The sequence below is a fragment of the Apteryx rowi genome, unplaced genomic scaffold (genome assembly GCF_003343035.1).
Source record: "Apteryx rowi isolate R43461 unplaced genomic scaffold, aptRow1 scaffold_71, whole genome shotgun sequence".
NCBI classification, from domain to species: domain Eukaryota; kingdom Metazoa; phylum Chordata; class Aves; order Apterygiformes; family Apterygidae; genus Apteryx; species Apteryx rowi.
This window is the reverse complement of record NW_020450994.1, coordinates 745,814-768,759: the sequence shown is the minus strand read 5'-3', so window position 1 is coordinate 768,759 and position 22,946 is coordinate 745,814. Positions and strand designations below refer to the sequence as shown.

The window sequence follows — 22,946 nt, the reverse complement described above, 5'->3', positions numbered from 1 at the left end:
GTTTTCAAAATAACTTTTTCCCTTTTCCACCTCAACGCTTTGTCTCTTTCTTTCAGCCGATTTGTTTAGAAAGAAAAGCTAAAATAATGTGTTGCAATAGGTTAGTATTCATAACATAACATAGGGTTCAAAAAGGACTTAAAATTCACTTGAAACTGTCTATTTATGACAACTCGTGCATTTTTTTTGGATTAAAGTTTTATGCCTCTTTCCATATATGTGAATTACTTGGATTATTTTTTCCATTTTTACAGAATACAAGTGCATGTGTGCCTGTAAAAGGGGAGAAACACTGCAGAYGTGCACTTTCATTAAGAGTGTCTTTAACTGAAAAATCACCTGTTGGTCAGCTGTCTCAGCTTCAACAGGCGTGATGCTGAAATAACATTTAACCATACAAGGCGTCGTCTGTGATCCTGAGCTGTGTTTTTACATAGCGCATTCTTTTACATTTATTAGGAATGCTAAAATAGAATTAATGTATCACTTTTTTCCAAAYGAAAGAAAATCATAGTCAAGATTGGGAGTATGTGTTAGGGAAAAATATTATTGGAATGTTGTTACTGGGATGATGTTTTTTCAAAACCGAACAGTACCATCATTTGGAATTAAAGTTGCAGTTAAAATAAATTCTCAAATATCTAAGGTATGGAAATGTACAGTGAAGCTGTAAATCTGCTCTGTAGTGATATGACAACGGTGCAAAAGATGTACAAATACAAATAAGATATTTTAATATTAGTAGCCACAGGCAAACTGATTTTAGACTAAATTTTTGGGGCATATTTTTTCTCCTTCGTCATTGCATCATTACTAGGCAGACTGGTTATCTGTCTGGAAACTTTGGAGAGACTGTTCTTTTCAAGTTGTCTAGATTGCCAAAAAAACAACAAAAAAAGAGAGAGACAGAGACAAGAGAATTGGCTGTCACAGAGTAAGTTTTGGTTTTCTTAAACTACATAAGCAAGCGGATTTTCTGTCACTCTTTTAAACCAAACAATGCGTGTTTTGAAGAGTGTTGTAAACTGGGGAGGAAAAGATAGATAAATGTATCTTTCATGTATACTAAAAGTGCAATCGCTGCTTTAAGCATGAAATGAAACTCTGTCTTTACAGCATCTATATAGCTTTAATGTGGGCACATTTTGTCAGCTCTCTGTATGTGAATTTTAAGGGTCAGTAGTTTGACTAAAAAATTTTGAACTAGTTGATGAATATACCATACCCTGGTGGGAATATCCGTAAGATATGAGCAAATGTAGAATGGCCATGCATGGAAATTTCTCTACCAGAAAACCACTATATAGGAAACGCCCACAGGCAACTTGCAGTGCAACTCTGTGATTTGTACCTGCGGCCTGGAGCTGCTTCTTCCCTTGCCTCTGTGCAAGGCAACCAGGGTCCGTTTAAACAAGCCCTGCAGGAGTTGAGGACCCACCTTCTGTTGTTCAAGACAATGAAGCAACCTCTGTATTGAAGTATAAAAGTCTCGGATTCCTTCAGCCTGACTAGAGACCTTCACTCCTGTTCCCAGCTAGTTCGTGTGTTCGTGGCCCTTCACGCCTGCCAGGAGGGGAGGATGGCCGTGCTCCGGGGAATTAGCCCAGCTCTTCTCTGCTGGGGAAAGGCACAAGAGAGAAGAGGGTGGCAGGGAGGGTTTCTGAAACAAGGTTTTCTTGTGTAAATATTGTAGTAATTGAAATCAGTAGTAGTAATTGAAGGACTGGCTCTCAAACGCTCTGGATTGTGGACTACTCTCAGCCTTCTCTCAAACCTTTGCTTTAAAATATGTTTAACAGTGATGTGGTTTTACACGCGGCTGTGGGTCACTTGCGATGGCTTCATGAGCTACAGTTTGCACATAAAGTCTGACACTGATTTAGCTGCGTTGATTCTGTCATTAAAATCACCCAGTTAAAAGTAATACAAGTTTCTGTGCACCTGCACCGTTTCAACTTCTGCTGGTATCTAGTTGTTAGAGAATTTTTTATACCAGGATCCAAAAGAAAAAAGATTCCTTAAAATTATCCATAATGAAGACGTGAGTTAGTTTCAAGTGGTTAGGTACTTTTGACTTGACAGGTAGGGCAATTTCTGAAACTCCAAATCATGACTACGGATTTAGTCTATGGATGGGATATTGATTCTGCTTTGCAACTTAAAATATTACAGCAACTTCCTAGATAACCCTGCTTACTAGCAGAGGTAGAATTGAAAGGTTTTTGTCCCTGCGTAGGAGGGGACCCCCTAAGGCATGCCAGGAGCAGTAAAAGAGCGTCTTGCACCACTCTGAGATTGCTGTTAACTCTTCTTGCTCAAAAAATGAGAGAGAGTTTTCTGTGGTCTTCTGACTTGCTGTGAGGTTCCCAAATCTTTTACTTATTGGCATAATGAGTATTGCATGCACTGCTGTGCACACCACTCTGGGTTCTGGAATATATGTCCTGCTATAAACTGTTTGTTTTTACAAACAGGTTTCAGGTTGGAACATTAAGAAACAAAGGAAAGAACTACTGTTGAAATTTATAGCAAATTATCACTTCTTTAGGGAACATAATGTTTTTTATGAATATGTCATGGTGTAAAATGGGCATCTTGCATGGAATGGATTGTTTTTAATGTTTTCTAACAGTTGTGGGTAGAAGATGTTAATGTGCGTGTAAACTTTATAATTTCTTCATATATAATCATTTGTGAAATGAGAGACTTTATTGATTAAAAAGGGAATGCATATGCAGTAATACTGCTGTCTTCTTTTAATAGGGATGATGATGTCGCAGTTTAACCTTTCTCAGAATTCCATGCGTGGTAGTCCTGCATCTTCCAATTACCAACAAACCACTATCTCCCATAGCCCTTCCAGGTAATACCGGTTTTTAAATGGGGTTGGTGGGGAGGCAGTGAACTTCAAACTCAACTGTGGCCATCAATTCTTGTTGCAAGTATGTGAGTGGAAGGAAGATAATCATTGTCAAGACAAATTTCACATTTGTCTGGCAGCAGGGTGAGTTTCTTAAGCTCACAAAGTCAGATAGAGCACTTTAAAGTGCTTATTCCCTGCTTAAGGAATCCTCCTGCCACCCCTCCAGGTGTTCTCTGCCTGTGGCAGAGGCTGGCAGTGGTGGCAGGAGAACAGGAGAGCAGAGGCTGTGTGTTCTGGCATGTGTGAGACTGGCAGTGTGACAGGAAGGTGGGCAAGGCTTGTTAAATCATGGAGTACTGCTTTAACAGTTATACAGAAGGCCACAAAGAGGAGGATAGGCGCAGTGGTTTGGCCAGTCTTCTCGCACCTTCCTTTTCAGCTTTCTAGTTCGTTTCCAACCTTTGAGCGTCAGCAACTAGAACGTACCCGTAATCTAGACCTTGGTTAATAGGCCTTCTCTAGTACTCTGGACTAGAGGAAAGAGTTTTGCATGCAGTTCCAGCCTAGTTACTGGTCTTTAACAGAGTCCATATGCAGTTACTAGATAAAATTATTAAAATAAACTATTTTATTTCACATTTCACTTAATGCGATTATTTTGACAAATGCAATGCTTTAGATCTGTTGCGGGCTTTTGTATTTTTGCCTTTTTATCTAAAAGTGATATTGAAGAAAGTTTCATAGTTTTTGATTATTACAACATGATACGTCTTCTCAAAATCCTTGCAAAATCCTTGTGTTAAATACATCTAGATTCTTTCTATGGAAGTTTACCTTCTATAGAATTGTTATTTAGAACCAGGATTTGTGAAAGCATGTATTGTATTGCCTATAAGATAGCAAGCAAAACATCTGGTTAATAACTTTTTGAAGTACTTCTTATTTTATTTGTATTTTGGGAACTGATGCAGAAAGAATGCAAGGTATAGTGTACATGTATTGTTGTCAGAACCCTGTTTTATTTCTGTGGCTTCCTGTCTCTAGGATCCATTCAAGATAAGGCCAATGAAAGAAAATGTATTTAGGGGACTGGGTCAAATCCCTTCTAACTGCCTATCACTCTCCTATGTCTTGGCAGTATAGTTCTGTTAGATTTTTGAAGTTCTTCAAAATCTTACTGGAATATTTGCCTTTTCAATAGATGGCTCCTTGTTAATGCTAGCAAGCTAGTCATCATTTGATAATGAAATCCTACCTGTCATTTTCATTCAAGCTTTTAATGAGCTATGAATGACTTTGGAAATCATATATGTGAGTAAATGTTTATAACTTGTGCCAGTGTTTCCTTTTACCAGGTGGAGGTCTTATGAATGTTTTTTATTCTCTCTTTTACTTTGACTAATGCAGCACTTGGACTGTGGCTCTTAAGTAATAACTGAATTTGGGAAGGTACAGATAATTTGTGAGAAATATTGCTTTTGAAGGGGTTTCCTGATTACCTTGGAATACTGCACCTCTTCCAAAAGTTATAATGTTACAGAGTTTTAGTATTCCAAAAGGAATAATAAATATGTCTGCATTGTCTTTTCCAACTTTTAAAAATGTTTTATTTTGTTTTATTTTTAGCCGGTTTGTGCCACCACAGACAAGCTCCGGCAACAGATTTTTGGCACAACAGAACAGTCCAGTGCCTAGTCCATATGCTCCTCAAAGCCCTGCAGGATACATGCCATATTCACATCCTCCCAGTTACACACCACATCCTCAGATGCAGCAAGGTAAGTCTGTGACTTTTTTTTTTTCTCCTCTCTCATGCAGCTTTACCTTAATGTGCATATTTCACAGCTCTTTAATTTTCTTGGAGGAGCCATATGCTTAATGCAAAACTTTGAGGTGACAGGGAACTTCTTGGTATGTTTAAATTTTGCTTACCTGACTATACCGATGGCAGTATATACTTTAAAAAAAAAAAGAGGGGGAACTTCGTGCCATTGCTGCCCTGTTTACACTTATTTCCTATAGTTACACATAACTAGAAAAATCAAAACAAACTGTGCCTGTCACTTAAAGAACACATTTTTGCCAGTGTAAGTGACAGTTCTGCTGCCAGCTCATTTAGCTTTACTCAGCCTTTGTAGTGTAGACTAGACTAGTTCTAAGCTGGCCAGAATTATGCTCAAAGTACGCAGTAACTGGCGAGGATGACCTTCAGAATGAATGGATTTCTTTGTTCTTCTTCTTTTTTGAAACAATCTTGAACAACACAAACATTGTTAAAGTATCTAGGAACTTTAGGCATGTTTTTTTGGTAAGTAGAATTTTCGTTGGATTCTTCTAAATCATCTGTTCTTAATGTTTAGCAGTGTTTTTAGAAAATATATAGCTGTTATGTATTTAATGTTATGTTTCATATGTATATCTCAGAAGCTTCATATACCAAGATAAGTCAATAAAAATTATCTTGAAGAAAAATATGTTTTCTATAACCTGTAAGAATGTGACACTGACTGTAATTACAGTATTTGCGGAGAGAAGCTTGGCTAACCTATAAGTGGAATGCAGATTTTGAATCCTCTTGAAAGTTCAAGTCTTAGATAGCTGGTTTATTTCAAGGTATTTGTGTTAAAAAGATTCAGTCAAGGAATTTGGGTTCTTGCTCAGATTCCAGACCTCTTGCAGCTGTCTCTCATTAATATCCGCTATTACGTTGTTTTCTGTAAGACCTTTTAGAGTTGGGGTGTGTGTGTGCGTGTGTGTGTGTGTTTATCAATATAATTATTTATATTTTTCTTATTTCAGCTTCAGTATCGAGTCCCATTGTCTCAGGTGGGATGAGAAACCTCCATGAAAATAAAGTTTCAAGTCAGTTGTCTGGCAATTCAGCTAATCATCATGCTGATAATTCTAGACATGGCTCAAATGAAGACTACCTACAGATGGTGCACAGACTAAGTAGTGATGTATGTTGCCTGAATTGGTTTATTATGATAAAACAAATATGTGTTTAGCTATCTTAAAAGTCAGATATTTTAGTATGTTGCTGTTGATGCATAAAAATACTGAAAGTATATTTCATTTTCACACATGTACACTAAACCATTTAACCTTAGCATGTGAAATTTCTTCCTACGTGGCCTGTCTTTTGTTTGGAACCATTTATAACATCCATTCTGTTGAGATTATGGAAAGTGAAAAATCTCACTCCTATGTAAGTTTATTTTAAGAAACAATAGGGTGTTGCTACAACATAGTAATATGTTAATGTGAACAATACTAGAATCTAAATAGGCAATAGTTAACTTGTCTCACTGAGGATCCTTGTAATTCTCAATTGGACTTGAAATACCTGAATAACCTGTTGGATAGTAATTTGGTCTTGTCAAAGGCAAGAGTTCCTATGGACCTTTCTTCTTCCTGTACTATTATGTGCTTTATGGCCTGGTTTCTTAAGAGGTTTCCCCATGTTGACATGGGAGAAACTCTTGCTGAACTCTAGAGTACTCATTTCTAAAGGAGAAAATGATACTCCAAACTTCTCCAAAATTCTTTCCTAAACTAGTGATGATTTTTCTTCTTAATGAGCATCTCGTCCTGTGGAAGAAGCTTGTTGAAATTCTTCCTTGCAAGTTTGACACAATCTCTTGACAGCTTTTAAGTGGAGAGCCCTTGAGTTACAGTTTTGTTTTTTGACTTTAGGCTCTTTGAACAGTGTGATCATAGTGATACCTACAACAGTTTTTGAGCAAAACTTGGTCCCTTTTTTCTCCTTCTTTCTTTAAAGTGTTTTCTTTAGCTTTCATGGGGTAACTCTTGTGCAACTAAATAAGAGTTGCAATCAGCAGAGGTGCTTATTAGCACTAGGCTCCTTAAATCCCTTACCAGAGTTAATACAATAGGTCTGAGAGTGTCATCAGTTTTATTAATCTTGTTTTTAATCAGTCTAAGTCTTGTTTAAAAAAAGGTTAAGTAAGCAGTAGTATTTCAAATAAAAAAGTTTTATGATGAAAGAATCTTATAATACAGAATTGTCAGATATTTCTGTCGGTCTCTGCTTCAGTGGTGCAAAGCCTTGAATGTAGGAAGCTGCTTTTGGCATTAAACATACATACATCCTCCAGCGATGTTACAGGCACAATATCTAGAGAATGTTGGTTTTGTTAAGACAAGATTTTTGGAGAACTTTAATATTAGGATAATTTATTTCAGTATTTAAAGAGGGAGTATTTAAAAAAAAGTCCATCACTAATTTTGTGATCCAAACGATGCAACAACTTCCTGGTTCATGAGAACTTATAAATGAAACTCATTCAAAACTGACAGACTACGAAAACGCAAAACATACTGTCATTATTTGATGTAATTGGAGAAATACTAAGATAAAAAGTAGTAAAAAGTATATTTGATCCATTTTGTATTTAAATTTTCAAATATATGAATTAGGGAGATAGAGCATAATAAACTTCATGTGACTTAAGAACAGGTGTCTGATAGATATAAGTAAAGCAAACATTTAGAGAAAATTTTAGTTGTCTTTTCTGAAATGTTCACGTTTACAACTTTTATCCCTTTATGCATTTTCTTAATGGCATATTTATGTAAATATATCTTATCATAATTGTACTTTTTACACCTGATTTTAATTGTTATCATGTAGAAAATGGTCTGAAGGATTTGGATTAATTCAAGTTTTGCATCTACATATGAGCAATAAGCTTACTCATAATGTTGCAGCTGTGTCAGAAACAGTGTAACATTTGGCATAGATGGAGTTATAAATGAGGTTTATTAAATCATAAAATTTACTTTAATTGTTTTGTAGTACTTTTCTTAATTTTAGGGTTTTATTGCTTAAAAGCAAAGTTGACAAAGTTGTGAATAGTTACAGGATATTGTTTATTTGCAACATAAGATTTTTATGAAATCAATGAATATGCACTTAAGGGAACACTCCATGTACACTCAATTTGAGGACTTTTTTTTTTTTTTTTCCCCTTTTTTTGAAAGATATATGAGAGCATTCCTCAGTTTGTTTTGGCTTACATTTCAGCATTTGGTTCAGCTCTGAACTAGGAAACAGTAAATGAGCGTTTCTCAGAAGTTTCAGTAGGAAGGGCACGGCACGCACACAGGAAGGGTTCAGTTCTAGCTGACCTAGCGCCTCTGCCCTTGTCCTTGGCAGCCCTGGCTATAGCGCCTCTCCCATCATAATACAACGTGTACGCTAAAAAATGACTAAGCTGAATTCTTTCAGTATTTGGGATTTTGTGTATGTGTGGAGGGGGTTATTATGATTCAAAGATAAAGCAGGTTTGACAAAAATCAAGTACATAATTTTAACGCAATAAACTAATAAATCATACATGTGGAAAGGAATTCATTTCAACTTACAATGACATGAATGTAGGTTTAAGGTGCTACAGCTCTCTTTATCATGTTGTATCTGAATAATTGATTTCTTTACATGTGTGCTTTCCTCACATGAGGAGACAACTCTTTTTGCAAGCACTGTTGCAATAAGAAGTGTAATTAATAGCACAGCGTGAGTTTTAGATGTACTTTGCTGTGGGGGTGGAGAGGAATCTAATGGAAATGTTTTCGAAGTCATTCCGTGGCTAGGGAAACTAGTGAAGACTGGTTGCCTATGGACTTATACTCTTTGCCTTGTAAGCACCTTCACTCCCTGACTTGCCATCCTTTCCTGTGCCCTGCACAGTGGGAACGCTGGTACCTCCACCAGGCTTAACATGTACTGCAGCGCCTGTTCTGCTGCGCACCTGGAATTTGGCCCTTTGGCCATTGCCAACGAGAGCGCGTAGTTGCCCATCTCTGCGGGCTGCCTCTTCCTTGAAACACCAATCCAGCTTTCTCATTTATAGCCTGATGCTGTTTTTTCATAGAAGCATGTAGAAACCTTATTACACTGAGTCTTCTAACATTCTCTTAATTTGGTTGAAATTGGCCAAAAAGATAGATARATAAATAAATAAATGAAAATTGGGGGATGGACAAACATTCAGGCTTAAAAAAATGAAAAAAGTTATAAGAAAGAACTGTGTGTGCACACAGCTCAGTAAAAGGCACATTAGAATATTAGYTAGTGCAATAACCAAGATTTAGAATTAAATAGGAAACATTAGATAAGCGAGAGCTTCTTAGGAGACTTCCTCTAATTTCAACGTCACTTACATGACTTTACYCTTTATAAGAATAGACTTTTTTGTGATTTGTCTATACTTACAGAAATTGTCTCTTCATAAATATAAGAGTTGTTTGTTCTTTTTGAAAACATTCATTTTAACCTAGACACTGTTTAAAAAAAAAAAAGCTAAAAATGGGAAATACTGTTTATAAAACTTAAAACTAGTAAGGTCACTGACTGTGAATAAGTATACTCTTGACCAGCAGAGGGCTCTATTAAAGCAATAAAAACCATGCAGAACATTAAAAGGGAAACTGAAGAGTAGTTTACCTATATTGTTTTAAGATATTGTTGAAAAAATGTCACAGTTGTGTTCTTAAAGATTGAGCATGCACCTCCTTACATTGTAATCGGTATTCTGTTATGATGAAGGTTGTCATAAATTATGGATTCCTTTGAAGCAGGTTGTTCTRTGCAAAACTGAAAATACAGTAGAATTTGTTTGCTGTGTTGGGGGAAGTACTCCAAACTGCCATCAAGTTGTTTCCTACCCAGCTGTGGATACAGTCTTGTGCATAACACAACTTGAGGCATTTCAACTTGTAATTTGTCTATCTCAGCCAGCACAATAGGGGTGTTACAGATTTTGTTCACTCCCGATGTGAGTATAATGAAGAGTATTAGCACAAAGTTAGTTTGGTTAACTGTAAAAATAAGATGGCATTCTAGACAAGTTCAAGGGTAAGTTAAGTGGAAAAAATGTTGAGTTTGCTTTAAAACCCTACTTTTTATGCTTAATTTTCTCAGGTGATATTGTGTAGAGTTCATACTGCTGTTTATCAGCTCTTTACTAGGTGTTCTCATAACAAAAAACTTCTAAATGGAATTTTATTTGTCAGCTAAAATACTTTAGCTAAAAGATATTTACATAAATTTATTTCTGCATGCACATTATGGTTATAGATTCTTATCGGGGCCGACTGCACTCTGGAATATTGTGTATATAGCAGTATTAAAATTACAGATTCTAATTTAGATAAATGTTTTTATAATATTTGTCATCCGATTTTTTTTTTTTTAATTAATATTATTTTTGGTCTGCTCCATCTTATCAATATGTGTACTAATTGCAGGCTTATTTTATAAAGTGTTCCTGTTCATAATACTAATTTTTATCTTTGTCATTTTAGGATGGTGATCCTTCCATAAGGAATGCTGCATCCTTTTCCTTGAGGTCACCACAGTCAGTCTGCTCTCCAGCTGGAAGTGATGGAACCCCTAAAGGTAGTCTAGCAGTTATATATATCAATGTATATCAATGTGTCTTTCCCAATTATAAAAGACAGATTGTTTAAAGAGGTATTTAGATAGTTTTCTTGACTCCTGTATTCTTGTAGGACTTGAGAGTATGTCATTAGATTTCAGTTACAAAATTATTTTGAGCCCTGGTTCAGAAGTTTTTGAAGATCCGAAAATTGACTAATGATACTTCAAAACAAAGTTAAAATTCATGGAGGACAGAAGGATTGTAAATCCTTTCCAATATGAGAATTAAATTGTACTGTAAGAACGGTTTCAGTTGCTCTACATAACAAATGRTTTAAAGGCAGCATTACGAGTATTGAATGCTTAACCAGCCCCATAGTGTTTTAACATGCAACACTTATTAACTGTAATCATGAAATTTCAAGCACATGAAATTAAAATGAATTCAGTGAGCACAATACATCTAGTATAAATGAAGCCTAAAAACCTTAGTTGGAGAGAAGGAATAGGGTGTATTATCAGTCAGGTAAAAAGGAACAGAAAAATCTGCTCAAARTAATTCTTTATGCTAAAATCTAGAATGCATGCTGCTGTTTATAATTTCATCCCTAAGAAACAATGGCTGAGATGCATGAGRCGTAGCAAAATAGAGGTTTGGAAATATTCTTGGTAATTTAGGATTTCAGTGCTTATGCACTTACACAGCAGTAGTTAAAGAAAGTGCAACAGTGCTTTCTTCTGTTTAGCACTGGAATAAAATTAAGTCTTTTTGGATGGTCAGTTTAGGTGGAGAGGGAGAGCCAGAAATGAGGGAGATTACAAAGAAGGTGAGGGAACTGGGCTTGTTTGGCCTGGAGAAGGCTTTGCAGGGGAACCTCAAGCAGCCTTCCCGTACCTACGAGGAGGTTATCAAGAAGACTGAGTCAGGCTCTTCGCAGTGGTTTTTGGAGGGAGGGCAAGAGACAAGAGCCATAAATTGAACCAAGAGGTGTTCTGACTGGATATAAGGAAAAACTCATTCACCATCAGGACAGTCGAGCATTGGAAGAGGTTACCCAGAGAATCTATGCAGTTTCCACGCTTGGAGGGTTTCAAGAACCAGACTGAATAAAACCCTGTATAACCTGGTCTGACCTCCTAGCTCACCCTGCTTTGTGCAGGAGTTTGGACTAGAGACTTCCTGAGGTCCCTTCCTAGCTGATCCTCTATGATCATGTGACTGCTAACTGATTTTTGTGGTTCATCTCATAAAGATACAGATACATACTGTGTTAAACAGTGATGTTAGAAATGTGAGTAGCGTGCTGAGTGAGTGCTCAGTATTTTAGGAGGTCTTGCACTGAAGGACTTGTAGGACTTGTATAAATGGCAAAGACTAAGTGTGTCTTTTTCTTCTTTAACTCAGTGTATTGTCCACAAAATCCCTGTTTATAGAGTTTGTCAGTTTAACAGCATTGTAAATCTAAGCTACTTCCACTCAGATATGGTTACCATTCAAAAGAATATTTTATTTATTCATTTGTTTGTTAAATTGCTGCTATTTCAGTTGGTTCTCTCAGAATCCATTTTGAAGGCATACTTTTTTAGATGGCATTACAAAGGCTGAAAAAGTGCAAGAGGAGCTTTTTAGATTTACCTGTATGTTAGAATGTTAGATCTACTTTTGTCTTGGTTGATAGAGCACAAAACTGAAATACTCTGTTACTACTGATGCTAGCATTTTGCCCTCTTGGTTGGCAAGTCTGCAAACTTCGGTAAAGAAAATTATCAAAATATTTCATTGTTTGTTTGGGAGGTCAAAAAGAATGGCACTAGACAGTTATTCATGAGTCCAGAGAAAGATCTCAGGAAGGGTATTACAATTTTTAAGCTTTCTTACTTAATATAGAAATGTGAGGCAATTATGGAAGATATAGGTACAGTCTACATTTCTGTACTTTTAAATGGAAATAACGGGGACTTCCGATTGTGCAATGTTTTAATTATTGTRAGACTGAACCATAGCTGTCTGAATGGCTGAATCTGAATGAAGAAAAAGTTTTGTTTTGAAGTYAGGAAAATATTTGAGAGAGATGACAGAAGTTGTATTTGCTCTTTTGGGTGGTTGTTCACTTATTCAACAGAGTAAAATTCCTCTTTTACTCCCGAAAAGATACCAGAGCAGCTGAGGTTTTGTGCAGAAGGTTCTTGACTGGGTTTTATCCCTTCTTTTTTATATAGATTTTGTATTTTTACCCATGAAAACAGAATTGTGTCTCTGCATTCCTGCTATCATCTGTTACTGCTTCTGCTACCATAGATGAATTCTAGAGAATTAACAAGGAGTATTTTCTTTCTGTTAATTTCATATAGGATATTTTGTGGGATCTATTACCCAAGATGGATTACTCATCAAAATTCTTTATTCCTTTGTTCTACTCTTTCCCATCACTTTAGAACCTAACAAAAGACTTTTTTTTTTTTTTTTAAAGACAACTTCTAAAGATCTGTATAAAGGGAAGCTTTCCACAGAGTTCTTCATCCACCACTTGCCAAAGAGAACTTATGTATTTACAGTTACTTGCTTCCCAACAGTTTCTTAAACTCCTGGGGAAACTTCTGTAAGGAATAGCAACAACACCTTATTAAACGATACCATTTTGCGCTTTCTTGCAGAATTAAATTGTTTTCGTTCCAGAAATTGTTTATCTTTCTCTCACAGGAAATATTCCAACATACCCTTCCAAAATTATTTAAGATGGTGAAAACTACAAAAATACCCAGATTTTCTGTAGAGGCTGATATCTTCCAAAATAGTGTAGATACTTGACTATTTTCCAAATAACTTGGAAAGATTATTTTTATTTTCTTGGGAATCTCTAAGACTTCTCCAGAGAGATTCCTGTACACTTGGTCTCCAAATGCATAGTGGCTGGCAAGGAGAACTAGGAATCTTCTCAAATCTGTATTACGAGCTTTGGTGTTCCCACAAGTATTAGTTAAGAAAAATTATCATCACTTCCCCTGTCTTTTGAAAGAAAGATGGAAGAAATTTATCCAAAGAAGTTTTTTGACAGGGCCAAAATAAACATTCATCCTTGTTTCTTTCTTCAAGTCTTAACTTTTTACACAGGGACACATCTGAATATAGCATTTCTAAGCTAGAACAGCCAGAGCTTAGTTTTTTCATCAGGCATTTGAAGCTGTGGAGAAAATAGTGAGATTCTTCCCTGAAATCTGTTGAATGAGAGTATGGAAAGCAAATAAATCTGTTCCAAGAAACTCCCAAATATATGTTCTTCTTTGCCCTCTAATTTGTCTCATATGCTATCCTTTTAAGTTGGAATTCTAAATGAAATGATGCTCTCTGAAAACAAACGTTAATATAGTCTGTTCATCAAAATAAGTAATAATTGCTTTACGTCTATAACAAAATTGGGGAGATTTCCAGAGTAACATTCAAAGATCTTAGAAGATGCAGCAGGAAAGGACTTGGAGGTCTTCCCATCTTCTTATCCTACAGTTGGATGAGCTGCACCAGTATCATTCCCAATAACTTGGGTCTAAATTTTTCTTAAAATGGCAGTAATGGAGTTTCCTTATCGTTTCCATGCAACCTGTTCAAATTCTTAGAGCTAGAAAGCTTTTCCCCTAATGCTTTGCCTGAATTGTTCTTGTTACAGTTAGGCTTGACATTTCTTCACTTATTTCCGATGGACAAGGAAAAACAGTTCACATTCTTTTTTATATAGTGATCATTTACATATAAAAGACCGTGATCATGTTTTTCTCCAATCTAATCCTCTGCAGACTAAACAGCACTGCTCCTTTCTATTGTCTTTTCATAAGTCATTATTTCTGAGCTTCTAATTGTCTCTGTTGCTTTTATCTGAATTCTAATTGCTTTGCATTTGTCTTGATGTTTTGCTGCTGTAAGTTGTACATACAATTCTAGTTGAAAACTTTGAAGGATGAGTAGTTGGAAAATTACTGTTGATGTCTCTTTGTATGATACTTTTATATATGAAAGTATGGCTACTCCTTTGGCAATGATAACTTAGATTCAGTTCACAAGCTGTTATAAACATATGGCTCTCTGTAGAGCTTATTTACCTTCTCGTGTTGTTACAATTGGTCTTTCTGAGGTAAATAGCAAGTTTGTGCTTATTCTTACCAATTTTCATTTGTTTCAAATGATTATTCCATTTAGTCAAGATAATTGTAAATTTTGATTCTATTCTTCAAAGCACTTGCAGGCCTCTCTCTCAAACACTTTATACCAAAAGCTTGATATCATCTTGAGATTGATAAAACTGCTCTCTTTCTGTTATGTTAAGAGGTTGTTAATGAAAAATACTTAATACTGCCAGGCGTAGGACAGTACACTGGAAAGCTGCACTTGGTATGTTCACCCATTTTTACTGTGATACTCTTTGAAAACAGTTTTTACTGCAGCCTTACRTTTTGCCTAGACCATATTTCCTCAGCTTGTTAATGAAATTTTTATGAGAAACAATGCAGAAAGCCTTGCTAAAGTCCAGGTATGACACTCCATTCTCTTTAATCCACCAGTCCTACTGTCTTACGAAATGAAATTAGTTTTATTTGATGATATTTGTTCTTAACCCACTCGTGCTGGAATATTACCGCTTAGTTATTCTCTTGATAAAATTGTTCTTCTTGGATAAATTGTTCTTTTAGTATGCACTGAAACCATACAAACTATTATATAAAATTCTCTGGCCACTTCTTCACTATCCTTTTCAAGAGATTGTGTTTTTCCTTTTTAAGTCTGCTGGAGGCACAAATTCTCAAGATGTTTGTTACCAATTCTGAGATTGCTTTAGCCAGGGTTCTAGAGTGAATTTTATCTGATCCCATTTTTATGAAAACATTTGTTTATGTGGCAATGTTAAGTAGGATCATATAAAATAAGAGATTTTTCCATCTACACACTGTAATTGCAGTCTCTTCAAATATTTTGGCAGTAGTGGACCTGATTTGTTTGCAAATGTTCAAATTGTATCATCACCAGGTTCTCAGCTTTTCCAAAAGACAAATGTCAGTTCCAATACAATATGTATGCTCTGGTCTTTTCTCCATCCCTAGTATCTACCTTCAAGACCTTACTTACTATTTAACTGCTCATATATGTAACCTAGTAATCCGCATGTAGAACATATTCCTTAAAGCCTCTCTTCCCAAGGGATTTTTGAGTAAAAAGTCTAGAATGCAGTGTCCAGGTTTGACATACAGTGACTTGGTACCCACTTAAATAATTTTCCTGGAGTCTCAAGGATATATGAATTGAAAAATGTAACAGCACTTGAATGTTCCTGATGTTTCTCTCCAGTGTGCTATAAACCAAGTATTATCCATCAGTCCTCATTTGTTCATTAGTAGTTTTTTTCGCCTTTGTGCATAGGAAACGATTCTTCTGGCAAAAGAACATGTAGGAATGTTGAAAGACTTTCTTTTTAACATCTGGGAATCTTTGCCTGCAAGGGATTTAAAGGAATACGAAGATACTACTTGGAGTGTGCTGTGGTTTTTCTGTTTGTTTTGTTGTTGTGCAAGTGGAAAGCTAATAATTCTTTCATATATCTGAATCCTAAATTTCTGGTAACTTTAGTGATTAGGTTATAACCATGTGCATTACAGCAATGAATGTGGCCAACAGTGAGAGTTGGTGCATCAGCTTTGAAAGGCAAGTGATCTTTGCTCTGAAGAGGCTCTGAGATCATCAGAAAAAGTATCATGAATGGTTAAATGAGAAGGTGTGAATACTGTGGCATAATAAAAAAGCGTACAGACAAAAAATACAAGGTTTAGAGGTCAGTGATGTGTATAATCTCCTGGACAGAAGCCTGTTTGTTTGCTACCCAAGTTCCTGATGAGTGTAAACATGCAAGTGAAGCCATTTCATACTATATTGTTTTTGAATCTTTACATTTTTGAGAAGGCTAAGTCACTGTCAGCGCAATACATTTTGAAGTTGCTTGCATTGTAAAAGATCTGATAAGGAATCAGTCAAGAATCACAGGAAAAAAGGTATTTACAAATAGCTCACACAGTTGATGAGATTTCTTCAATCCTCAGTGCCATCCACCATTAGGAATCACAAGGAAAACTAATTATTACTGAGTACCAATCCCAGGTTTATCATGGGTGGTCAGCAGGACTGTTACTGAAAGGCTATGGAAGTATTGCTTATGGCCATATTTGTTCTTTGCAGAGGCTTTAACTTGTAGGATGTTACCTGCTTCTCATTTACATTTAGCATTATCTGGATGACTGTTGGTACTTGCTGCTCAGTAGTGATACAATGACCCTACCAAATCAGTGGAAAGTCTCTTGTTCTTGCAAAAGTTTTACATGCTCTTGGCATACAAAGAGTTTGTATGAAGTTCTTGTACTGATACTGTGGAAGATCAGCTACAGAAGGTCAGATATTTTTCTCCTGAATTAGAGTGCAGCCCAAGATTCAGACTCAAAAGCTGCCTACCCATTTCTCTATTCTAAAAGAATATTCTAGAATTGGGCTTATAATGATCTTTGAAAAACCGTAAATGTGATTTACTACATGTGGTACATGTTCAAAACTGTTAAAATGTCTCTGGTAGAATGAAACTATTCCAGAATACCTCATCTTTTTCCATTTCTTTTCACCTCAGTAGCTAAGTATTGTAGCCAGGTATTTTAACCATTTTGTTGCTAGGTAGAGCTCTGAGATGTCAAGCTTACTTAGCTTAGAATAAACCAGACATAGAAAGGATACAGATCTACTCAGCATGCTCCATTCTGGGTTTAACCATGGTTAGTTATCTCGGAAATATGTGCAGTTACTGCCAGAATATCTCCTCTTAAAATGCAGCTTATAGGCATTGCTATCAATGCTCTTCAGAAATTTCCTTCAGGAGGAAGATATTCTTAACTAGCCTAGTCGTAGTGCTGCCTACAACAGGGAAAACTGTACTGTTGTTTCTTCATTTACTGACTTCCGAGTGCTTTCARTGAATGGGCTGAAATCCTTCTGACCTCCTCAAGTCTATCCAAAGATAAAAAGAACCTGCTTTTCTGTTGCTGCAGTGTTGCTTTTCAGCATGACAAATAGAAAATTATATCAAATCAGAAAGATACTGTCATATTTACTTAAAGCTTAGGGCAAGGGAGAATCAAACCTGTGTCCTCCATTCAAAATGTAGTTATGAATAGCAGTATTTAAGTGTTCCATTGAAACTGTGGAAGTACTCACCTGGAGTGAGAATTAAGGAGTGAGATGTCAGTAAGATCTCTAAAAAGTTTTGAACTGCCTTTAATATTTGGAGAAAGAAAACACACCCTGTGTTTCCACTGAGTGATTGTCATTACCTTAAGGAAAATCCGTAGCTAACAATCTCTGCTATGCACTAAGAAAATCATGTAATTTTTTGTCGAAAGGAACAGCAATTAGGAGGAGTGTGTGCGTGTGTCTGAAAAACAGAAATCTGTGGTGAAAGACAAATGAGAGGACTTCATAGGGCATAACCAGGACTTCAGCACTAGTGATTGTGTGGTATTTAATGTAAGGTGGGGGGAGGGAATGGAGTAGTGGAAAGATTGGGAATCAGGATGAGCAAACACAGGGCTTCCCAACATTGCAGATATCATTGGCAGAACATGGAGCTGTCATTGATATTCAAGGAAGGAGAACTGGGTAAGATAAATCCATTTTATACCCTGCTCTACATTTAGAGATTATAGGGCATCTCTTGGAATGAACTAGAGAGAAAATAAAACATAGGAGTCTATACAAAGAAGTCATTGGTAAAGGAACACCTTTCATTTTAATTGAGGCTTTGATGCAGATATCCTTTCTTTTCTTCATCTACAGGTCAGTATACTGCTTAATGATGTCCTTAAATACTGCTCAAAGTATCTGCTAGAATTTCAGCTGCAGAATAAAGCTGCTTTCTTGCTTAGTGGTGGTTCTTCAATGAAGCACACCTGTTTTCCAGTTAAATTTTGAGTGTTGTTAGAAGCACTGACCTATGATGACCTGACACAGAATGAGCAGTAGTAATGTTAATGCCTGCTTTCTGAGCATCGGTATCCTCTAATGGATGAATGGGATCAGAGAGATGTTTGATTTGTTTAAACAAGAGGAGGTTGGAGCATATTATTCCTTTTGTTTTGTCACACTGTCATTCCATTTTAAGCCAAAAGTTATTTCTCAAAATTATTATCAGGGCAGGTTGAAAAGCTTATCTGTTTTTCAAAGCCTTTTCTGGGCTAAGAGATATGGGGAGTTGGTCTGATTTGAGAGACAGAAATTCTAAATTTGTGRATGGAGAATATTTTTAATGAAAAATGACCTCTTTTTTAAATTTCTCTAAATATACACAATGTTTGGAATGAGTGCATGTAGAAGTGGAAATGAGTATATTTTAAGGAAGAGGGGAGATAAGTGAGGGAATGATAGAATAATTCTTTATAACAATTAGTGTTTTCTAGATAATAATGGGTGGGGAGGTTGGAATCAATTTACCTAAAATTAAAAAAAAAAAAAAAAAAAAACTTTGAAAAGGACCTGGCAGAATCAAAGTTAAGGAGAAAAGAAGGGCCAATTTACCTTTGTTTAGTATGTTTTCTAATTTCATCTTTTCATGGACATTTTTAGGTAGGGAACCCTCCCTAAAAAAATGTGTTTTGTTTATTTATTTTTTTTAATTTAAAAATGTTTGACTGAAATGGCCAGTGCCTGTACACTGATGATTAAGTCTTCATCACTGGACCTTACTAAGGATCTTTGTCTTTTCTTTTTTCTGTCGTCAACTTGCTTTCATTAACCAGTTTCTAATAGCTGWCATTATGACCCTGCAGGTACTATGTTTTTCTGGTGGTGGGTGTTTTGGTTCCATCTTCTCTGAAATGATCCCTTCTCCACCTGCTGTGGACTGCTAAAATTCCTAGGAAACACACTGCAACTATCTGTATTACATCTTGATCTGGGAATGATGTGCTTCCTACAAGTCTTTTTTAGGCCTTTTGTGAACACAGATATATGTGCAAATACACATTAAAATTATGTAGGTTATATTTAGTGTGTTTTTATATAAACATGAAACAACATAACTGTTCAGTTTTTCTGAATTATTATTCTAGGATCAAGACCACCTTTAATCCTACAATCTCAGCCTCCACCTTATTCATCACCTAGAGATGTGCCCCCAGACATATTGTTAGATTCTCCAGAAAGAAAGCAAAAGAAACAAAAGAAAATGAAGTTAGGCAAGGATGAAAAAGACCAGACTGAAAAAGCTGCAATGTATGATATCATTAGTTCTCCTTCCAAGGACTCCACTAAGCTTACATTAAGACTCTCTCGTGTAAGATCTTCGGATATGGACCAGCAGGATGATATGCTTTCTGGTTTGGAAAACAGCAGTGTATCAGAGGGTGATATTCCTTTTAATGTGCAGTACCCAGGACAGACTTCTAAAACACCCGTTACTCCACAGGATGTTAACCGCCCACTAAACGCTGCTCAGTGTTTGCCGCAGCACGAACAGACAGCTTTCCTTCAGGCACAACAAGTGCCTGTTTTACAACAGAACACTTCAGTTGCTGCAAAACAACCTCAAACTCCTGTGGTACAGACACAGCAACAGGTTTCGCAACAAGGAACTATAACGTCATATGATGAAGTAGAATTGGATGCATTGGCTGAAATTGAGCGGATAGAACGTGAATCAGCTATTGAAAGGGAGCGATTTTCAAAAGAAGTGCAAGATAAAGGTAAAAGGATTGTGTGTGTGTATACACTATATATATTATATAAATATATATATATATGCATATAAAACCCATATATATATATATAAAAAAAAAAACCTTCCTGTCATTGTCACATAGTTCCAATCTGTTTAATCAGTGTAGGTTCTTTTACCATATCTATCTCCATTCCCCTCCAGCAATGAACTGTAATCTCTCATATATGCGTATTTTTAATATTTGATATTCTTTATTTGGGGTCTTAACAGATGAAAGTGAAGTTCTTATGTTTCAAAATTTTTTCTAACTGCTATTATTTTGAACCATGAGACTAAATGAGATAAAATTGGCGTTGTTTATAATGTTTCTAAAATCCCAGCATTGCCACATTCCTAGTCAAATTTTGTAATAAGTTATGGTAGTTGAAAGAATTATTAATTAGCTACCTATGTTGCCTAATTTAAGAAAATAGATTAAAATTTCTATCCTATTCCTATTCTTATCCCTATTTGAACCTAAGATGAAGGTTTTAGATCAAAATCACATCTATTCTTTTAAAGGCACTATAATGATCAGATAATATATACTACTATAGTGTCTTCAGAGTTTGCTCAGCTCGATATCCATTATTATGTAGGCATTACAAGTTTTAGAAAGCTAYTGTATATCTATATGGTCTCTAATATAGTACCAGATGAGCCTTTGAAATGTTTTCTCTTCACTTCAGTAGCTAGACTGGTTGTCTTAACTGATTTCATTGAATCTATCCTCTTTAAGTTTTTGCTGCTGTTAACTGATTTGAAAGTCTTAAGCTTCAAAATCTCAGAAGTAGATTTAAAATCCCCATATAAATCTTGAAAATAAGATGTTTCTTATAAAGTAGATAGTAATAGATTAGAATAGTATTTAAAAGCTTCCTCTAGACTGTGTTTAACTTCCAAGCAAAAATATTTTGCAGGCTAATGCAAATTTATTAAATACTTCCAAGAAAACCTTGCAGAAGTGGAACAGAGCAATTTCTGATTTTGGAGTGTCATAGCTGGAAATAATCAATTTTTGATATACTTGGGTGGCATCTGGATGCGACTTAATTTATTTACACTTTGGGTTTTTAACCACCAGAGAGAGCACAAGTTTTTTCCTTATTTAAAGAAAATTTTCTGTTTTAAGGATATGTATAAAGTATGTGTGTATGTGTGTGTGCGCATGTGCATGTGTATATGATTGTTGTTGCAAGTACTGAAAAGATACTTTTTAGATATTTCTTATTTGATAACTAAATTAAGTCTTGTCAGAATACATTATTGTCAATATATGGAGAAAATGGGTGCTCACCTCAAAAGAGATCGCCACTTACTTTGTCTTTAATTCTGATTTAATGAAATGGGGTTTTTGCTGTTTTGCTTTCTTCTACTAATTTCAAATTGAATTATGAAGGACTTGTTGTTTGTCTCCTAATACTTTGTTTCTTCGAAAGCTACTTTTATATCCCCACTGTTAGAGTAGGTTCTCCAGCACCTTTTAGCTGAAAAACATCTAGAAAGAGGCAGTGTGATTTTGATGTTGCACAGCAGCCTTCAGACACTTAGATCAAGACAAAAACACTCCCCCCCCCCCCCCCGGCTTTCATGAAGTGATGAACATTAGCTGTGAAGTTTGTTTACCATAATTACGTAGCCACAGGCAGATTTTGATTTGTTTCTTTTGGGGAAAGTAGTGATTTTTATATAATGTGATCTCTCCCCTTTACCGCTGCTCTGTACCAAGTATGGATCCCAAGCCTGTGCTTCACTTCTGCCTGCATCCTCTGCCAGGTCTCAGTTTTTCCTGAGTTCCTGCAATTGCTATGGATCAGGCGCAAGAGCTGTTACCTCGTATTGGGACAAATGATTACTGTTTATTCACTGGGGGTAAGTTGCCTCTATGCTAGACAGCAGCTCTTTTCTCTTTGGCTGCCAAGATTTCTTTCATGAGCAGAAATAGTGTTGAGTAGAAGGATTTTAGCACTCTGGGGACAGACTTCCTGAAAAACTGTTACCTTGGAGAAATACCGTTCTTATTTTTCAGTAACTCTTTTGCTGTTGCTTGCAAGTCTGTGCCATGTCCAGAAGTTGATACAGTCTGGCTTTCTTCCGTGATCGTTCTTGTAGCAGCCCTTTGGTTTGGTACGATTGCAGCAGGAAGCCTCCTCTCATGTTCCTATGGACATATATCCATTAGAAATATAGCCAATAATTCCTATACATGTCAGTCATTTTTGAGAAGCTGCTTACTGTGCTTATGGAAAAGACTGGCATTGTGCATGTTAAGACATAATGTGATCTGAAGTTAAAGTATATGTCAAGAAAATAGTGGAATTGTAGCATGTACTCAGTCTAATTAGAATATGAAGACATAGCAACATGGGGGCGGGTGTGCTAGCTGGCACAGTACTTAGGAAGCATCTCAGTAGAGATCTTACTCTAGCTTCTAGCACGTGCTAAAATCTGCATGAAAGCATCTTTGCTACTTTTGTAATTGCTGCATGGGAATACATACTGCAGCCACAGTATAGCTTCTGGGTAGGTCCAGTTTGTCGTCTTCCCTAAATTACTTTGAGTGGAATTGTACTCCCTCAAGTTCTGATAAGAGATCGGTGGTCTTTTCTGTCATGTTTTAGATATGAAATCTCTACAGTACTGTGCTTCATCAGAGGTATTCAGATGCTTCTGTATGTTACGTTCTAAGGTTTGGAGCCATGAGTGTGGTGGAACTGTTTATTCCGGAGGAGAGGCAGAGATGTTTTTCTGGGGGTTCTTGCCAAAGATTATACAACTGCTACACTTCTCTAAGGAAATGCTAAGGTCCTTCTGTAGCGTTTGGTACAGGTGGAAATGGGGATCTGGAGCACTTTGAAAATTATAGCACTTTCTGTACCGAATCCCGTAATTCTAACAAAACTGTAAG

General features: G+C 36.2%; 1 protein-coding gene across 4 annotated transcripts in view; it reads left to right on the top strand.

Annotated features, from left to right (window-relative positions):
* NIPBL (NIPBL, cohesin loading factor) overlaps positions 1 to 22,946 on the top strand; it is a 158,943-nt gene that overhangs the window by 67,112 nt on the left and 68,885 nt on the right. For 3 of the 4 annotated variants that reach the window (XM_026087244.1, XM_026087247.1, XM_026087245.1), the window contains exons 5-9: positions 2,764 to 2,863; positions 4,490 to 4,641; positions 5,663 to 5,823; positions 10,193 to 10,286; positions 19,392 to 20,024. In XM_026087244.1, coding sequence (XP_025943029.1) covers positions 2,764 to 2,863; positions 4,490 to 4,641; positions 5,663 to 5,823; positions 10,193 to 10,286; positions 19,392 to 20,024 — 1,140 coding nt within the window. The remainder of the gene's footprint in view (positions 1 to 2,763; positions 2,864 to 4,489; positions 4,642 to 5,662; positions 5,824 to 10,192; positions 10,287 to 19,391; positions 20,025 to 22,946) is intronic. The other variant, XM_026087246.1, reaches the window with a different exon arrangement.